Source organism: Haliaeetus leucocephalus, unplaced genomic scaffold (assembly GCF_000737465.1).
Source record: "Haliaeetus leucocephalus isolate CR32 unplaced genomic scaffold, Haliaeetus_leucocephalus-4.0 Scaffold0, whole genome shotgun sequence".
Lineage (NCBI taxonomy): Eukaryota > Metazoa > Chordata > Aves > Accipitriformes > Accipitridae > Haliaeetus > Haliaeetus leucocephalus.
In genome coordinates this window covers 11,901,455-11,921,613 of record NW_010972436.1, presented here as the reverse complement: position 1 = coordinate 11,921,613, position 20,159 = coordinate 11,901,455, and the positions used below count along the sequence as shown (strand labels likewise).

General features: G+C 41.4%; 1 protein-coding gene across 1 annotated transcript in view; it reads right to left on the bottom strand.

Moving 5' to 3' along the window:
* Positions 1 to 20,108, bottom strand: part of APBB1IP (amyloid beta (A4) precursor protein-binding, family B, member 1 interacting protein) — a 68,816-nt gene extending 48,708 nt beyond the window's left edge. The window contains exons 1-2 of the mRNA XM_010582334.1: positions 20,033 to 20,108; positions 2,984 to 3,055 (exon numbers count right to left, since the gene is read on the bottom strand). Of these exons, the coding sequence (XP_010580636.1) occupies positions 2,984 to 3,055 (72 nt within the window). The 5' untranslated portion in view covers positions 20,033 to 20,108. The remainder of the gene's footprint in view (positions 1 to 2,983; positions 3,056 to 20,032) is intronic.
* Positions 20,109 to 20,159: the final 51 nt, after the last annotated feature.

Genomic DNA, 20,159 nt, shown 5'->3' with positions numbered 1-20,159 from the left:
TAACAGCAGAGGCTAGGGCTGCTTCTAATAGAGACAGTGGATAAAGGCAGACTGATTTTTAGGTTTTGGTGGGGTTTTTGCAAGGGGACGGGGGGAGGGTGTTGAAAGAGTTTCATTGTGTACAAATTTAAGCTACACAGTGCCATTTGCTCCAGAGTGCTTTATTTACTAATATAAATGTAACCTAGCTGTTGCTTTCTCATGCTGTTTGCAAAAAAAAAAAAAACCCCCAAACACAACAAAGAACAAAACATGCTGCTGTTTGCAATGTAAACTGCAAATCTGCATAGTTAAATAGAGAATTCCTAGTTTGTGCCTTGTTGTTCAGGAAGGACGCAGGGAACCAGTGCTTCACAAGTTAGGAAAAGTGCATACAGCGGAGAAGAAAAAGATACATTCTCCCTTCCACAGTGAGGAAGGCGATAGCTCTAATAAGCAAACACTGTAGAGAAGACTGAAAGGAATTTCAAGGGTCTGTCTAGACCACTCACCTGTCCTAAGGCAGGTCAGTTACACCTGGGTCATATGTGAAAAATGTATACCTAACCCGATTTAAAAAGCTTCCTATTAGATAAATTCCATCACCACCTCTAGCAATCTGTTCCACTGCTTCACTATCGATATCGCTATTCCTGCCATCAAACCTTTCTTGTGATGCCTATTCTAAACTTCTTTGCTGCAGCTGAAGACCATTCCCTGTTGTCCTACTCTCCGTGGACATAAGGAACCAAGTACTTCTTTCTGCTCTGCTGCTGCCTTTGATGTATTTTAAGATTGCTCTCAGTCTCCTCTTCTCTAAACAGCCTCATGCAATCTTTTCTTACAGGTCATGTTTCTTTCCATTCTCGTAATTCCCACTGTTTTCCTCTGGATTTTCTCCAGTCGACCCTCCTTCTCCTCAAAGTGCAGTGCCAACACTGGACACAGTTTCACTGTTGAGGTCTTACCAATGCTGCGCAGAATGGAAGGATTGCTTCATATATCCTACAAGCTATACCCTTGTTCATACATCCCTGTGAGATGTTTGTCTACTGGTGCTCATACTCAGTTTGAACCAGAGGCATGTACATTTCGTAGAGTTGCCTGAAACTGACAGGTGTTTTCCATGAAAATTAATGCAAATGTTTTTCTTGGCATCTCTTTTCACCTATTTCCCACCCAGGATGTGTTGGTTTCTTCTGAAGTTATACAGAGCTGGAAACCAAAGCAGTGATAACTTTAAATGCTGTTTCTGTGTTAATACTCACTCTCATAAAAACTGATATGGTATAAATAGGGGAAGAGGGAGAAATGAAGCACATGAGGTAGTTTTACAGTGCCAGAGAAAAAAAAATATGTGAGAAAAAGGGAGGGCACAAAATGTATTGATGAAACTGACTGTAAGAACATAAAGGAAATACTTTCATTACTAATCTAACAAGAAGAAGTAACATCTCATAATGGCCATAAAAGTGCAGAAAAAAAAATGAAAGTACATGCAAAGGAAAATTAAAGATAAAACTATCAAAATGCTAAAAAAAGTTTAAAATTAAGTATACAGAAATAGAATAAAAGCCCAATTCTGAATTTGCATTTATTTTTCAGCCTTGTTATGCAACATGAACGCACCTCTGTGTGCTTCTATCATTTACACTTACTTTAGGAACAGACAGATTGGTGAAAAAGGGTGGAAAACTATCTACAGTCTCATTTTGGAAATTAAGAGTTTAAAGGAATTAACAGATGCGAGTCTGTTAACTGAAAGTCTTCAGGCTTTCAGACATGCCTGCCTCGTTCTCCCATACAATGTTGAGGAAAGAGGTGATGCCAGCACTTCAGAGAGGAGGAGGAGTCAGTCTCCATCTCAGGAACATGTCCCATCCCACCCAGTACTGCACTCATAAGCAGAGAGAGAAGAGGCTCACTCTCTTACTCTCTTCCCATCACCTGCACTCATAACAGTGCTGTGTCCAATTTGAGGAGGTAAAATTTATCACAAGCAGTCTTTCGTTAATTTTCATAATAATGAAATGAAATTACCCTAAACCCCTCCCTTTTTATATACATATACATATAAAATAAATATGCATGGTTATAAAAAGCCCTTAAAAAGCAGGAAGGCTACCAAGGGGCACAGTATTGTGATTTGACAGCTAAGAACATCATATGAAATTTTGGCTTTCACACAGTTTAAGCACAATTCCTATGCTGTGGCTCAGAATTACTGGTATTTAATTTGGGAAGCACTGGGATGCACCAAGAGGAAAGACCCCTCAAAACAGAGGCTGTAATCAAACTCACACAGAATCCAGGATGACAGCTTAAGTGTTTTCAAGCCTGCATTATTAAAATACAACAAATTTATTGACTTTGTGGGCTTTTTTAGAAATAAAAATTCTCCTTTCATCAGCTTTTGCAGGAAGTATTCCATGACTATAGGTTTAGAAATAGGCTCATGCTGATTTATAGTTTCCTCCTCAGTGTATTCTGCACTAGCAATAATGTCTCTATAATTTCTTGCATGCCACCCTAGCTGTATTCTAGTATTTTGCCATATCTAGAGATTACTCTTATGCATATATTCAAAATGTCATTTTCATTTCCAAAGTTTACATTTGACACTCAGGCTACATCCCATTTACCCATGTATGCAAAGCATTCATACCTGAAAATTCTGAGTCAAACTCTTCCTGCTTTGACAGAATCTTTGAATTTTTTGGGGACCGAGTCCAGAGGAATTTAAATTGCCTTTTTTTTTTTTTTTTTGGAGAAAACGTCTTTCATAAGCAGTTAGCTCTCTTTAACAACCTAGCCTGCACTGGTATTACCTTATTCTTCAGGCCACTTGTTTTAAATGTCAAGCAGAGAAACTTAGTTGAAGGTTTTTCAAAAAAATATATCTGTATTTATTGAGAATGGAGGTACATGAAAAATGTAGAAAAGTTGCCTCTCTTCTCTAACACATAATAGCTATTTTTCTTAATGGAAAAAAAGAATTATTTACCTGGGTCAGTATGTCCATCTCCCCAAGTAAATTGCTGAACATTTCATCTATATCATCACATGTTTGCTCCATCTGAAAGAAAAAAATCCACAGACAAGGAATCATCACAAGTTTGTTTCAAAGCCAGCAATGGTCAAAAGCAGAGGATATGCAACGTTCTTTTATATCATGTTCCAAATTAACTTTACAACAACTGTTCATGACTTGCAAAAACCTCCATCCATCATTTAGAAGTAACTACTAACAGATCAGAATCTCAATCCTGTGCATGGTTAAACACACGCAGGCTGTACACTCATTAGGAGTTTCAATACCCTCCTTGTATTATTTACATTTCATAGGAAGTCACTAGCTCATAAACCATTGCTGTACCTTAAACATCAAAGAAATGTAACTAGCGAGAGATGGAGAGGGAAACAAAGTCTGAGGTTGAGAAATTCCTGAATGCTTCATCTTGAAAGTTTTCTTTCATTGGCTTAGACGACTAATACAAGAGTTTATTAGGTGCTATCTAGTGCAGGACCTGGTTATGGTCAGGTACATGACCAACCTTTTGTCTCAATATTTCTCCCTATTTTCTTTCAAATACTAATGCACTGAGAGAACTCTGGTCTTACCTAACCACAAGACATCTGAGGGAGAGCAATGAGACAAGGAAAATGGGTGCATGCTGCATGACAGCAAATGGTGGCTCTCGTTGCAAGAGGCGGGTGTGAGTACAGCACCACAGACTGGTGGTGCTGAGATACTGGGGAGATACAGCTTCTATAATAACCCTCTTCCTCTTTCTCATGAATTTGTTCCTTTGCAGTGAGAGAAGTACTGTAAAAGGTGTCTGAGATGGAACACTACCAGACAAGAACTATAAACACCATTTTCTTAAGAGGCTCAAGCCTGCAACTGATTGCATAAAACTAGGGTTCAAACTAGGGTCAAACTTTAAACATATAAATATAAGTAGTTCTGTTGGTTCACTGGGTTGTGTGTACCTATATTGGGTTTATGCGGCAAGGTTTTTTTTGGGGGGGGCGGGGGGGAGGAGGGGAACTGCAGGGGTGGCTTCTGTGAGAAGACACCAGGAGCTACCCCCATGCCAGAGAGACAGTAGCTCCAGCTGCCTCCAAGATGGATCTGGCACTGGCCAAAGCTGAGTCCATCAGCAACACTGGTGGCACCTCTGTGACAATGTATTTAAGAAAGGGTAAAAAATGCTGCGCAGCAGCTGTACAAGAGGAGTGAGAAAACGTGAGAGAAATAGCCCTGCAGACACCAAGGTCAGTGAAGAAGGAGGGGGAGGAGGTGCAGAGCAGATGTGCCGAAGCAGAGATTCCCCTGCAGCCCATGGTGAAGCCAATGGTGAAGCAGGTTGTTCCTCTGCAGCCTGTGAAGGACCACGCCAGAGCAGATATCCATACTGCAGTCCATGGAGGACCCCACGCTGGAGCAGGTGGACATGCCCTGAAGGAAGTTGCAGGCCACCGTGTGCCCACTCTGGAGCAGGCTCCTGGCGGGAACTGCAGCCTGTGGAGAGAAGCCCACATAAAGCAGGTTTTCTGGCAGGACCTGTGACCCCATGTGGGACCCACGCTGGAGCAGTGTGCTCCTGAAGGACTGCACCCGGTGGAAAGGACCCACACTGGAGCAGTTCTTGAAGAACTGCAGCCTGTGGGAAGGTCCCATGTTGGAGAAGTTCATGAAGGACTGTCTCCCATGGGAGGGCCCCCACACTGGAGCAGGAAACAGCATGAGGAGGAAGGAGCAGCAGAGACAAAGCATTATGAACTGACCACAATTCCCATTCCCTGTCCCCCTGTGCCGCTTGAGGGGGAAGAGGTAGAAGAGCTGAGTGAAGCTGAGCCTGGGAAGAAGGGAGGGGTGGGGTGAAGGTGTTTTTAGTTTTGTTCTTATTTCTCATTATCCTACTGTCTAATTAATTGGCAATACATTAAATTAATTTCCCTATATTGAGCCTGTTTTGCTCAACAGTAATTGGTAAGTGATCTCCCTGTCCTTATCTCAACCCATAAGCTTTTCCATCATATCTTCTCCCCCTGTGCTGCTGAGGAGAGGAGTGATAGAGAAGCTTGGTAGGCACGTGGTGGCCAGCCAGGGTCAACAGCCACAGCACCTTACAGGATGACGACCAACCCGATCCAAGAAAGCAATCAACTGAGGCAGGAACAGCTCTAGTGACTATAAAGAGTGAGAAAGAAAAGAGGATCAGCAAGTATCCTGTTCTTCAATCTTAATGCTCTTCCTTTAATAGAGCATCCTGAGTCACGTAACTATTTCATAGTTAAATGATAAAGGCCACTGAACCACTGAAGTCAGTATCTGTTGTTTGAAGATTATTTAGTAGGATGTCTTTAATATGGTAGTTAATACTGGAGCAATCTAAGCTGCTCTGTCTCCTTCGGACTTGGTCTTTCTGGCACCTACATAAGCAAGACCAGCCTAATTTCCACTTGTCCTCTTACCACCTGTATTATCCCCAACACCAGAACTCATTAGGATTAGGCATGTACAGCTTTCATCAGTCAGGCTCGGGCATATTCTACCTGCTTTAGACTTTTTTTGTGGCTGGTGTAACTAAACAAGGCACAGGCAACCGGGAACTGGACTTTGAACTTTCACAGTTCTCTCAGATTCTGGAAATCAAAGACTTAAATATTTGGGAAATGGATGCTGTTAAAGACATTTTAAAAGAATGTGGTTGGCAGGGCTGAGGGTAACCCTAGCCCAATGGTGGAGACAGCACAGCTATGCCCATGTAACAGGGAACACGTCACACATGACTCAGCAAATAGAGAACTAAAGTCATCTTATGTGTTTCATTTCCAGCTGACAAACTCACACTGGATGGCTCACTCCCTCTGTATATATCATAGTTATACAGAGCTTTCTATATAGAATTCCCTTTCTGTAGATTCAGCAGTATACTGGTTGGGTAAATGATTACTGAATCCTAATTAATTTACTTGAATCAACAGCTGTGTAGCTTCCTACACACCTGGCACTGGGAGAATCAATTTTCATAAAAAGGATAGATAAAATAGCACTTATTTGATCAGGCAGAGTGAAGTCAGATTTGTTACATGACAAAAAATAGAGCTGCAGTTCATACTGACAAGCATCTCATCAGTGCTTAAATAATACTGAATAATTTTATGTTTTCCTGTTTTCTGATTTAGGAGAACAAAATATCTGCTGGGGGAATCTTACCAGCTCTAGCCATTTGTAAGTTTTTGTGGTTTTTTAAGCACTTGCTAGATCTACTTTCAGGAAAAAGTCTTCATAATGGTTCCTTTGACAAACTGAAATCCTGCTTTGCTGTATTTTTCCAGAATAGAAATATAAAAATTGCAAAGAAATTATTCTTGGGTTACAACCAGGAGACCTTACCAAGAGGAGGAGTAAGAACTGTCTAAAAAGAAAAAAAAAATCCCAAACCAAAGAACCCTCTTCAGTAGTTGACAAAAAAAAAAAGGGGGGGGGGGGGCAAGAGAACTGAATATTGTATTACATAACACTTTCACCAAATTATGGGATTTTTACAGGTTCTAGTAAATTTAGACCTTCTTTCTTTGCAATTTTATGATTTTCTGAATCTCCAGACACATTCGATTCATAAGGAAAATAATGTAATCCTATGAAAAAGCAATGTGCAAAGAATTCTCTAAGAAATTCCACTGTAAATTAGAGCCGAGTTAGTCACTGACGACTTTTTCTTATCAGTTCAAATAAATAACATTTAATACTAGCGGGTTTTTTGACCTTAAGCACATGGGGGAAGGGAGAAGGACTGAACCTATATTTTGAGAAGGAAATATGCCAGTGTCCCTTCTAAGTGTCACTTTCAATGAATAGTCATCCATCATCATCAGACTGATAAAGCCATGTTGTCATCAAGCCAGTGCCCCTACTGGTACCTTTTTTTTTTCCTCTTGAATTTTTATTGATTGGGTTTAGGAAGACAAAATTAACATCATAATCACCAAATACCCTGAAGATATTTTTATGTTAAAACACACTCACTGATCGCTTAAACTGATCACAGAACTCTCCAAATTCATCAGGGATTTTGTCAAGAGCTAGAAAAGCAAGATAGTAAAGTGAATCCCCAAAATGTGGAACTGCAAAAGAGTGCCCATCCACTTTCCTCCTCTTTGACTCCTTTCCACAATCATTTCCATTTCTTTTATTTGATTGCCACAGTAGGAACAAACAGACAATACAATATGCAGATTTGCAAACTATCCCATTCAAGGAAGACGTTGCTGCGTTTTGGACCAGCAAATTCTTTTGACTTTTGTAAATAGCCTTGAACTTATTCAAACCAGGTCAGAGTGAAACCTGCAGGTGTATGAGCTATTATTAACAAAAAAGGGGACAAGATTTACCAGCATAATATTGAGTTTCATACTCGGTCCTCCTCTATATCCACTAAACAGTAACTTTTCTGTCAGGTTTTTCTGTATGTAGTATTAATACTAGTAACTCTTAAAATCACTATCAACTACAATAAATTGAAGAGGAAAAAAAAAGACAGTTCTTTTACCATACGTTTCCCAAGTTATGCATAAGATTTTAAGCAGAGAAAAAATCAGAATTAAAATAAAAAGAGGAAATTGTGGTTGTCAAGATTAAACATGCTAAGGAGGGGCTTGTGGGAAGGCATACATGTGAAACCTAACCTATTTTTGAAGGGATTCATCTTCAAATTTATGTCTTCTAGATCACTTTTTGAAGTAACAGCAAGCATACAGGCAAAGGTATTCCTTGTCTTTTATTCCCCACAGAGTTTGCATTCACAAATCTTCATTAGGCTCTCATGAAAACCTTTTTTTTTTTTTTTTTTTAAATACTCCCACATTTCTCATACTATATATCTAAGGGGTTGAGGCACTTTCTCTTCAGCTTGCTATTCTAACCACCAAGCCTCACTATTTAGTTTATGCATATTAAACTCTCACACGTTTAGGTAATACATAAATATCGACTTGTATTTTGACTCATCAATACATTTACTCACCCTACCAGACCCCAGACCTACTAGACCTATTATTTTTTTACCTTCCCAATTTCAGATTTAGCAGCCTCTTTGCTGATAAAAATAATCTGAATATAAATTAAGATATCTGAATAACAAAATACCTTGTATTTTATTGTACTCTTTGTACTTCTAGAATCTTTGTATTTCAGCTCACTAATGAAAAAATATGGTTTCTGCATATTTGTTCCTACTTCTCCTTACTTGTTACCGTCTGTCTTTTGTAGTATCTGTCTTTTATCCATCACACACTTTGTTGCCATTTCCAAAGACCTACTTGCATGCATTCAGGTGCACCTGTGAGGGGGCCTCCAACCATTCTCTTTTGCCAGGAACCAGCCCTGCTGTCCTGGATGACAATACAAAACTCCTGTGCACTGTATTTCTAAACTTGGCAACAGACCCCCACAAACCTTCTTCCCTTTCCTAAATATCTACTCCATAAACACCCTTATTTTGAAATTGAGATGTAAACTTCTACATTTTTGAGCTGTGGGCTAGGAAGTCAGAATTAGGTTATCTCACTTCTAACACCAGAGAAATTTGGCAGATGCACAGAAAGAAAGCTAGCCCACAGAGATGGACAGCAAACACTCCCTGGTCCAACTTGTGCTTGCATGAGCAACGTACTTTGCTGACAGTGAACAACACTCTTCTCCCATAGGGATGGTCAGTATTCGAGGGCACCAAAGAAAAGCACTGACTGAGAACTCTCTTGCTCAAATGCAAGAATGAAGAAGCAGTCCCTGCACTCAGTCTCCAGGTGCACAATATTACCTGGGTTAAGCAGAATCTCACCTACGTTATTTAGTGTCATGCACTGACAGGTGGAACAGAAACTGCCTTTCCTGGTCTACAATATGAACTCTGTAATTAAAATCAGGATATGATTTCTGCATGGTTGCATACATTTTGATTTGTTAAGGTACTAGAGAGAATAATAAAACAACTTTATTTTTTTAAGAATGAAGAAAGTTTTGCGATTCACACACATAAGACAACAGCACTATGTCTATGAACAATACATAGGAAATGGAATCATATGATAGAATCATTATCACTTGGCAGGAAGCTAACAGAATGAGTAGTAAAACAATGGCACCAAATTCACCCTGCTTAAAAAAGAAACTATTAAAAAATATGAAAGCTGACAGGGTGATGATATGGTGTAGCTCAAAAAAACAGGCATGGTACTATACTCATCAGAGTTTGAAGAGTTAGTATCCGATAGCTCTGAGAATTACTGAAAGCCAGTCTCTTTCAACAGGAAGAGTGGTCTAAGTCACATGGTAACAAGGCTTCTGCACTGGCAATCTGAAATCAAACTCAACCCCTTGTGCAACACCAAACAGGAAACACCAACGGTATTGCACACAAGATTACCATCTCTGCAACGCAGTCTCAGTTCAGTTGATGCAGTTCAATCACACTAAGGGCTACAAACAAAAAAGGAATGAGGAACAGCATAGTATCAGTAGAACAAAGACATACAGCGGATTCATGCTACAAACAGTATTGGGAACCAATCCACTTAGTAATCTGGTGAACAGTTACAGACACATTCATTACATTCAAAGCATTGTTGTTATTCTTAAACTGTTACATATGCAAATAGCAAGGAGAAAAATACATGAAGTGTATTTTTACAAGTCACACAGAAAGATCAAAAGCACACCTTCATGTCCTAGTCCCTGCACTACAGCATGTTAAGTGTCGGAGTACCAAGTCCACCAAAACGAACAATAGCTGTTTGACTATCCAGATGACCACTACCAGCATTGTTACTTCCTGCTAATGCTTAATGCTTAAATGCTTTTTGGAGTGGAATGAAGAAATCTTTAACATTTTAGAGAGACCCACCAGTAATCCAATGATTAAATCTCTCAATCACCCTTACCTATGGAAGACCATGCAACGTAGATCATCCTACATCAAAGATGGAATAAAAGAAGAGAATTAGGGAAGAGAGATGAAAGTGACAGAAGCCCCACCATAAAGAGCAAAGCCAGAAAGAGGGTAACTGATTGTCACAGGAAACAGATATGAAAGTAGTGTGATAAAAAAATGCATCAAAACCTAGAGGAAAGTTACGGAGGCATCATTTCATCCTGGCTTATAACACAAAACCAATGGGATAGCAAATGAAACTGAAAGTCTGCACAACTGTTCCAGCAAAACACGCACAGTGTAATTGTGAAACTCATCACCAAAACTGGTGAGTTAGCAAGCTGAGGAGTTGGTTTTCTCTACAACCAGTTATAGCTAGAATTGTTAGTACTTCAGAGAGTTTCAGGCAAGGGCGATGAACCTCATGTTTCAAGACCTAAAACAAAGGCTTCACCAATTTGGAACCAGAGTAAAGCTTTCATGATAGACAGGTTATGCCATACCTTCCAGCACAGAATTTCTTGTATGTCCTTCTGAAGCATGTGATGCTAGCCACTGTTGGAGACAACTTGCTGGCCAAATTGACTGCAGGTCTGAAATACATCTAACTAGTTTTCTTACAATGATTTTACAGTTAGGTGTCAAGAAAAACTCTGACTACTCAAATGTCTCTCACATACTTAAGTGAGACAGGATGGAAGTTCCTTAACCAGCTATTGCATCATGTCTAGTAAAAAGTCCCCAGCAGCCATTTAGGTCAATTTTTATGAAGTAGAATATGAGAGAACATCTATCTCTGCAGAATTCAGCCTAGAAGAATAATCCAATTAGTTACTACTTCTAGTAGATACTAAGAAAGGAAACTGAAGTTTTGGAGTGATAAAGTAGAAATGGCAGCTGCCCCCAAGCTTTCAAAATGACAATCAGATTTGGCAATTAGCATGTTGACTTTTCTCTTTCTTACCTACATAACATGACCCTGTAACTCTCTTCTATTTTAATACTAACTCATATTTTGAAAAGGATGGATCAAAAGCAATTAGACTGCTTTGAGCACTGCACTTACCTAACATTGATAAGTGTGGCATTTTCCAAGAAAAAGCTTGCACACAAAGATAACTCTGAAAGCAGCGTCTTACTCATATCACCTAGTCTTCTGGGAAATCTGGTGTGCCAATGACTGTAGGTTTATCTACAGCTGAAATTACACTGTACATTTGTCTCAGGGATGGGTGTGACATGTCATAACTCTACTCATGATGGAATAAAAGCTACACACTAAAACACTAGGAGCTACAGGAAGAGTGATAACAACTGCAAAGTATCCTTCCTAGTTTAAAAGTAAGTCACATTTGGCTTTGGATTAAAAAAAAAAAAAGCAGATAAATACAATCATGTGAGAGAATCCTTTTCCAATGTAACCTGGGGCACTAGAGCATCTTCAGGTGACCATGCCACAAAAACCACTTCTAGCATTTTCCATTGATTGCTCCAGACACATTTTTACATACACTGTGGAACCGATTTTGACTCCAGTTGCCTTGTTATCTTTTATCACATTGCTCAAGCTGACTCTAGCAACACTAAAGGCACACCTGATAATTAAGCTTTCAATTCACACTCTACTAACTCTAGAATCATCCACCCAGATGTAAGCACAAATATCTTTAGATAAGACACCCCAAACTCACAGATCCTACTTCTGTTTCACAGAAACTGTAACTATCCCATTTATAAAGCTTGTTCCCTTTTTTGTTGTTTTGGAAATTCACAGCTAACTCATTTGTATTACAGGAACAAGCCTGCAATTAGGAGTGAATTTGGCAGGAGTCTTTATTAGTCCAAACACCCAGATTTCATAGACCTGAAAGCTACACTGCTGCACTTTAGTGATGACTGCAGTGTGTTTTACCCTTGTTTTGCCAAGATGATAATGATAATTTAAACACCACAGGAACTCCTATGCACGAGTACACCAACTGAGCACAAGTACACCACCATTTTTTTCAGTGATATATATTTGAGTACTTCATTTTCTATTGGAAAGAGAAAGACAGAAAGAGTTTTAGTATGTTTTTAAAGTACCACAGGACACTGAGCCTGAGGCCGTCCTTCAGATGACGCTGTCTCAGCATCCATCACCTCTGTGCTCCCCAGCCTTCCCCTCTCCCCCATGCACTGCCCCAAACACATACTCTCTTCTTTATCACACTTGCTGAGAGTGGTGTTTGGGAGAAGCAGCTGTGGGTCCTGTTCTTAGGGTGAGGTGGGATAGCCAGATTATTGAATGGTCCCAGAGGCTCGGTTAAGAGAGGCTGAGAGGAACAAGGAACTACCTAAAAGCTTATCCACAGTATGTCAGGAGGAAGTTACTCAAGGCCAGAGGAGGGGGTTAGCAAAGGGCTCTTGTAGGAAGATGAGAGAGGACAGGAATAACATTTAACCAGTGACAGCCAGCGTATGCTATGGCTACGGAAAAGGAGCACAGAGGGATTTGGCATGCAGGCTGGGTGCAAGACAACTCATTCATCACGCTCTTCTCCAGGCTCACTCTCAGGCACAGACACAGAGTCTGGATCCTGGGCTCCAGAAAACGTATCCCAAATGTACTTGAGCAGCTGGGGACTGTGACTTAAAAGCACTTTATGCAAGGGGAAAAAGAAACCCCAGCGTAAAGCACAAACTCAGGGAGGAGAAAGCTGGGGAGCAATTTCTAGGTACCAGAACTTCACTTTGTAGCCTCCTGTCAGCTCCCAAAGGGGGCTGCTTTTATGGAGCTTGAAAGCAGTGCCACTTCTGTTCATTTTTATATAGTATGCTCCCAGCAGACAATGTGCTTCAGTCTGGCCTGTGGGTCCAAGAACATTACAGAAATACTGTATGGCTACAGACTCGGTCATCTTCTTTTTCCCTTGTCACAGAATTATTTACTGCAGAATGGTCCAGTTTGGGGACTTTCTCCCCATAAGCCATACAGGCAGCACAAACTCTCTGGGTAGAATGAAATGGTAGGAGGAGACATACTTCCAATCCTACATCTTCACACAGATTGGTAGAAGAAACAATTCCTATTCTGTGCCAGATTACTGGCATGCAGGAACAAAATCTCCATTCCCCCAACTTATCTTCTCCTGGGAAAGGCAGAAAGCTGGATGGAAGTGTGTCCCCTGAGCTGGATTCAGCTCATGAACCACCAGCTGATCTAGGCTTATCCATCTTGTGTTGATAGATGTCTACTTCAGCTCTGCTCAGGTATAAACAACTGCAGACATATGTTACCAGAAAATAAGAATCTCATTTATAGGTTCCTCCCATTCCCTGCCTTGATGGGAGAGCAGAATAGTGAAAGAGTAATGTAAGTCTGAGTAGCACAAGTTTGTTCTGTTTCCACATTCCTTCCCATAATCTGTAGTTTGCTGATGTTGGTGCAATGTCTTCCTTCCTGTTTTTTCCAGTTACCCAACATTGCTGTACAGAACTTACATGACAACAAGAAACTGTCTTGTACTTAAAAAAATTGCCATCAAATGAGAATAGTGCAATTATTAATAAATTTTGGATCCAGCAGAATGCTTAGCTTAACTGCACCCTGCAATTGAGCAGATGGGCTACAAGCATTTCATTCCCATTTGCTACTTTTGAACTATTCCCAGAATTCCCTTATCCTCAGGTCAGTGAGCTATGCAAAGTGTGTCTTGAGGCTCTCTACTAAGTGAAGATTTTGATATTTAGCTTCACAATCCATAAGGTAGGCTGATCCTATGTGAATACATTGTCTAATGAGCAGAAAATGGTAGACAAGGGAGCCCACAGATGAGAGGAAGACATACAGGGATCCACAATGGGGGAAAATCCTTCCCGTCCTCAATTCCCAACAGAATCAAGAGATATTAAGTGTGGAATAATGGAAATAATAGCACAAACTTAGGAAGAGGAGAAAAGGAATGAAAAGTTACAATAAAAATTTTAAGTGCAGGAGCTGCTACATTGAATAATCAATCTGTCTCATCTTTTCCAACATTCACCCCCCACCCGCCTGATGAGCCATTAGAGATAAATGCAAGATATGCTATAAGGGTCCATGACAGAACTGTCTACCCATACAAGTAACATATTCCTAGGCTGTAGTCATTGGCAAAAGCTCTAAGTCACCATCTTATCTCTTATAATCACATGTTCTTACTACTGCCAGAAATGTTTAAGGGAGGGCATACATGGTATGGGAAAGGAAGACTGAAAGAGGAAAAGACACTAGCATAAAATGCTTTAACAGATAAGAGTGAAGCAAAAGTGTGAAAACAAATCTGTAAAAATTTTACTGACCCCATCTGTTTGCTTCATACACAGTTTGTTTATTAAAATCAAATGAAGCAAGTAATGCTTTAATACGAATTTCTAGGTGTTTCACCAAAGTACAGTGCTCAGTTCCATAGTGAGTGGTAGAAAAATTAAATGGAGATTTTTTTCTAAACCTTTTTCTCAGCTTTACTACTGACTGAAGAGTCAGGTACAATTTCAAGGCCTATTATTAACTTTCCACCTAGAAAAGCTGTTTCTTTCAGTCTATATAATGCACAGTGATCACAAATAGCTATAAGCAGTGGGTTTCAGATGAAGATCTGTAAGGAAAGTGGAAGCCTGGAGTCACCACAGATGGGATGTTATATCGGTATGGCTGTGGCTGCTTTGCCACAGCCCAGCAAGCCCTGAACCGCACAAAGGAAACAGTTATGGGAAGAAAACGCAGCAAGAGAAGAACGTTGTGACATTTCCAGTGTAATTCTTACATTTCTGTAAGGTTTTCCATGAGAAGGAAATGCCACCGCATCCCTCTCTTTTTTCCTTATTAAGTGGAGGGATGGAACAACTGATCTGGTCAGAGATTGCAACTCCGTCATAAGACAGGGAAGACAAAGGAGGTCAATCTAGTGACAGATATGAAAGGCTTTGCTGAATTTCATGGAAGAACATTGCCCCCATGGGACAAAACTGCAGTTAAGTTTATGCTGAATTCCTTCCTAGGACTTGCACCCAAAACTACTGGCTCATTTGTATTTGCCCTGTCAAACATTAGGTGTGCCAGCTTTCCCTCAGTCATGCAGATGTGGTCACCAAAGTACAAAACTAAGCTGTAACCACAAGACTTTGGGAATGTTATCTGTGTTCATGTTTTTAACATGTATTCTCACTTCCTCAGGGTTACCTCAGCAACTTATGCCCTCCAAGCCACATGTACAGCAGACCTTCCAAATATAAGATTTCATCAAAAAGCACAAAGAACAGTAATGTAGACTTGACTGTTATTTAAATGATTATTTTTTAAAATGTGCAGAGACAAAAAACACAACAACTTTCAAAAACGCTTTTTGAGCTGATACATCCTTCTTGTTTCTGTGCTTCAATGAATTCCCACAGCAAGTGAGAGAATGTGGGCTTTTAGTACTGTCAGAAAGTACTAGGAAATCTTCAAAAGTACATCAAAATCTTGCTCTGAAGCAGAAGAGAAGTAATCACGTGTCTGCAGTCTGGGCTACCTGAATATGCAGTGATAGTACCAAAACAGATCAGCTAAGGCCTCTGAGGAACAAGTTTTCATTTGCTGCCTATATGGTCTTGATGCCAGCAGGTTAAGTGACAATTCTGTAGAGCTTGCCCACTCTCTTGGTGAGCTACCTTCTAGGCAGACACATTATTTTGCCTAAAACTGGGGACTCAGAAAGTCATTTGCGATTTTTATCAGCAAAAGCATCCAGTGACTGCCTCTATGATTTTGGCTCCTAGCTGTTCTCTCTGTGCTTGATGGACTAACAATGCTGCTAGAAGCAGATTTGCTCCCCATACATCCCCACTCTCCCTGATAGGTGTAGGTACAATGACAAGGTTTTCACCAAAATTTTTATTATATCAGTTGGATTGTCTGAGGGCAACAGAGAATTTTGCACTGTTAGTGATATCAGCCATGTAGGGTCTGCCCATCACTGATAGCAGACACACAGGAAGATTCATCCTTTAATATTAGTGTTACGTGTCACACTTTTACATCCACTGCTTTAGATTACAAGCAAATACAGAGTGAAAGTAAAAATGGAAATGGACTGAGGAGATGCATCCAGTGCAAAACTTCTATCAGAAATGTCTCTATATGCCTTTCTAAACAGAGTATCCTAGAAAAATTTGGTTCATATATACTGAACCTTCTTTTTCTTCTAGGGTTCATAATGTGTCTACTCCCCAAAATACTCCTAATAACTGGAGCCCTAATTTATTTGAGCCTAAACTCATGGCATGCTGGATCAATGCTCAACAAGAAGAAACAGTGCTGTGTGTGGGCTGACATAGCTTCTGGTAGCAAAAATTATGAGAGCAATTAGCTAGCCACAGATCTAAAAGGTCACTTTACTGGAAGACAGGCTTTGAAACTAATGACAGACTTAAACTTTTTAAATAGTCATTATCAAACCAGTTTGTGAATTCCCACATTAAAGTTGTAAGTCAGATCAAAGTAATTTGTGTTTCCTTTTCATTCACAGCCCAGGAGCAATGCTATAAATTAATACTGAGGAATGGTGAGGAACACATGTTCATATATGCTCATGTAGATGCTCAAAAGTCTCCTACAGAAACTTAAGAACAACACGGCACCCTAGCTTCTTTCCTTCACAGTGCAACATACTATCTTCTACATTGGCAGCTATACTGTTAATATCTAGGGTAGCTACAAATCAACAGGCTGGATGATAAGGAAAGCTGCCTAAAATGCCTGCTTTTCCAAAAGCAATTTTATTGTATCATGGATCACTCCTAATCATGAAAAGACATATAGTGGAGTTTCTTTGACATCTGCATCTGACCTGGTCATCCCAGGCTCTTTTTAGTCAACAAAGGGAAAGAAAGGCAATTCTATAGAGCATGATTCATGGTAGCTGTCTAAAACTGGGCAGCTGAACCAAGTTTTAGCAGTACCTATCTCTCTCCGTTGACTGTAAAGGTGACTCAGAACCTCAGGTGGCTAATTAAAATGCTAATGTCTAAAGTTGGGTGAGGAGGATCCTGCCTATAAAGTCCAAAAAATGCTTTGGAAGGTCTGCAGGGATGCAAGTTACCACTGTCACTAGAGACCTTCCAAAAGAAACAGGCTAAAGCTTCTATACTGCTGCAGGCAAATAAGAAGTCTTATTTTCACTTTCACCCCAGATCAGTACCTGACTACATGAAGTCATCATCACAACAGGTCAGATGGACCTACAACAAAACAAGCCAAGACATACTGAAATGAAAGATGAAAAAAAGGTCTGTGAGAAAGAAAAACACATGTAGTTTGCAGAGAGAGCAGGAAAGGATAGGGGCCTTGATAGCTGAACGATATGCAGGAAAACCAAATTCAGCTACATTCCTGTAAAGCCACCTCTGAAACATAAACACTCTTCCAAGAAAATCCACATTCCCAGATCTTCTCAAAGGATAGATGTTCATGAATCTGCAAACAAGACAGGTATTCTCTTGAATAAGGCAACCCCTCCTCTCAGCTCCAGCAGTACTCCAGAATGGTAGTTTTCTCAGGCATTTTGTAGGGCCAAAGAGATGCAATAGCGGATTCCTCCATCCATGGGTTACCCAAGTCCTACCTCTCCCTTCACCACATACTGCAGAGCAAGAGAAGGAAAGCTTTCTGCTTCTTGCTCCTCTCATTGCTGTAAGACGTTTCTTCTAACAGGAAGGGTGAAACACAGTTAATGCAAAATCTTAGTGGGTTGGGTAAATTCTTTACTACCTAATAAATCTCAGGCCGCCCTACTGAGTTAAGCTGTTAGAACATCCAGCAGGCCCCTCTGTTCATACTGTTGCCCCCTTTGTGCAAATTGTTACCCTCCCAAATGTGTTAGTCTCTAAAGCTTTATAAATTAAAACGAAAGATCAAGTTCACAGGCACATGAGTTACAGTGTGTGATCTAAAAGACGCTGCTCAAGTATGGTGAGAATCAGACTTTTGATCTGTAAAAATGAAACTTAGCTGGAATAAATACATTTGATAACAAAATAAACCAGCACTTCAAAGGCATCATACCCTGCTTGAAGATACTGCACATCAAATAATCACAAATTCCAGCATGAACAATTAAAACACAATTTACTCAAAAATTACTTTGAGCCTTCAGTCATATTTGCCTCCAACCACCAGGAGAGTCTGCAGTACCCACAGGAGGTATTTAAAGAAGAAAGAGAAGACACAAGGAATGATTAAAAGTACCCTTTCAGAGACAGTACATTTTTCCAGTTATGTGTGCTCCCAGATGTATCAGAATTCTCTGAGAATATAAAACAAGGCTCACTCAGCTATCTGTAATGCTCCATTGATTAAACCTCCCAAAGACATTTGTAATCCATATTTCAAACCAAATTATCTCCATTCTTAAGCAATGCTTGCATAAAGCATGGAGTACAATTAAATGTAATAGTTTCCTTAGAAAGCCCACAGAGGAAAACAGAACAGAATAGGTTCAGCAGAAAGTTAAACATTCTGTTTTAAACATAAGGTTTTAACCTAAAGTCACATTCTTTACAAAGTTTCTAGAAAAAAACTTTGTAAAGTTAGTGAGGACAAATGAGTAGGACCCTACACAGGTGGAGCAGGTCATGTAGTACAGCCCTCTGAAGCACTGGGGCTTACCTATTTGTCTCTAATGAAGCAGATGTACTAAATCGAGTCCTGGAAACACTACATTTACCCCACTGTTGCGCAGCAGCAGGGTAATTAATTAACAGTGACATCAATAAAGTCATATGTGAAATGAGTATTAGAAGCAAGTCAGGAACAGATGACAAAACACGCATGTCATATAGTTCGCAAAGGGGAACTACAACCGTAGGAAAGATGACTAGCAAAATCCTGCAAACAGGTTTGAGGGGCAGTCAAGCCGCAGCCATGCTAATCACAGAATCAGAGTAATCTGGGACAGGAAGGGACCTCAAAAAGTCAAGCTGTCTGTCCCAGTTTGGTGGCACCCTGCGTATTTTGTTTGTAGGCTGTATTCCTGCATCCAAATTTTTAATGACAGTTAAGACAGGCTGGATGATACACTGCCTAGAAGACCCTACGGGATACATATTCCCAGTGTGACACTGAATGGATTTAATAACTTCTCTTTTGGTGCACAAGGGATTGAAAAACCACCCCAAGCTTTTGGAGACTGTATTTATGTTACTTCCCCATGGTATTCAAATGAGGGTATCATGCAGGATGGGCCTTCCCAAAGTCAGGAGATGCATCTATTTCTTCCCTAAACCACGTGGCCACATACACCACCAGCAGAGAGATGAAAATCACGTTCCTTGGAAGTCTGTAATGGCCGTTTTGCCACAACCACACCACCTTCTTACATGCTTAGTTTAAGACTGGTAGATTAGCACATTCACATGGTGTATTTTTTGGCCGCTCATGCCAGGCCGCTTGGTCTGCGGTTTCTCCTGCCTGCCTTCACTTTCCCAAAGCAGCCGCCTAAACCAGGGCACCGTGCGTCCCCGGGATCCCACCTGCCTCACGAGGCTGCAGGGAAGCTTTCGCAGTCCTGCCTTGCAAACGATCAATCTCCTACTCGCCCCCTCACGGTCTGGGCACAGTGAAGGTCTGACTCTGGTTAACCCTACCGAAGAGAACAACCAACACCGGGACCCCGCACCGCAGCACGAAATCCCATTCTTCAGCCCACCGAGGCCACGTTTGCCGTCAGAAGGCTCCCCGTCCCGAGGGGGAGGCTTGTGCGTGAGAGTTAGCTCTCGCCACGGGCTTCCCGGCCGGCGAGGCGGCTCGGCGGGTGCTGGCGGGCTCCCCTCTGCGGGCACCCGCGCTGCCCACCCGGGGCTGCCGCCCTCCAAGGGCACCGCAAGCCGTGCCCAGAGCGGGGTCTGCCGCAGCTCCCCACCCCGGGCACCGGTATTTGCCGGCATCATTTCTCACCACAGAGAGTAGGACACCCCGCGCCCCCCGCCACGCCACAGCCAGGCGCCTCACGCTTCCCGCGGCGGCCGCATCTCCGCCCTCCCGCCCCGTCGGGGCCCCGGGCTGGCGCTGGGAGCCCATGGGGGTCCGGCTGATCCCTCCCTGCCCGGCTTACCCTGGCGGGCAGGCGGCGGGGGCCGCCGGCTCCCGGAGACGCTGCGAGCAGGAGGCGCGGGGCGGCTCTGCGGCAGCCCTGCACGGCGGGAGCTCGCCCGCCCTCCGCCTGGGGGGAAGTGGGGCCG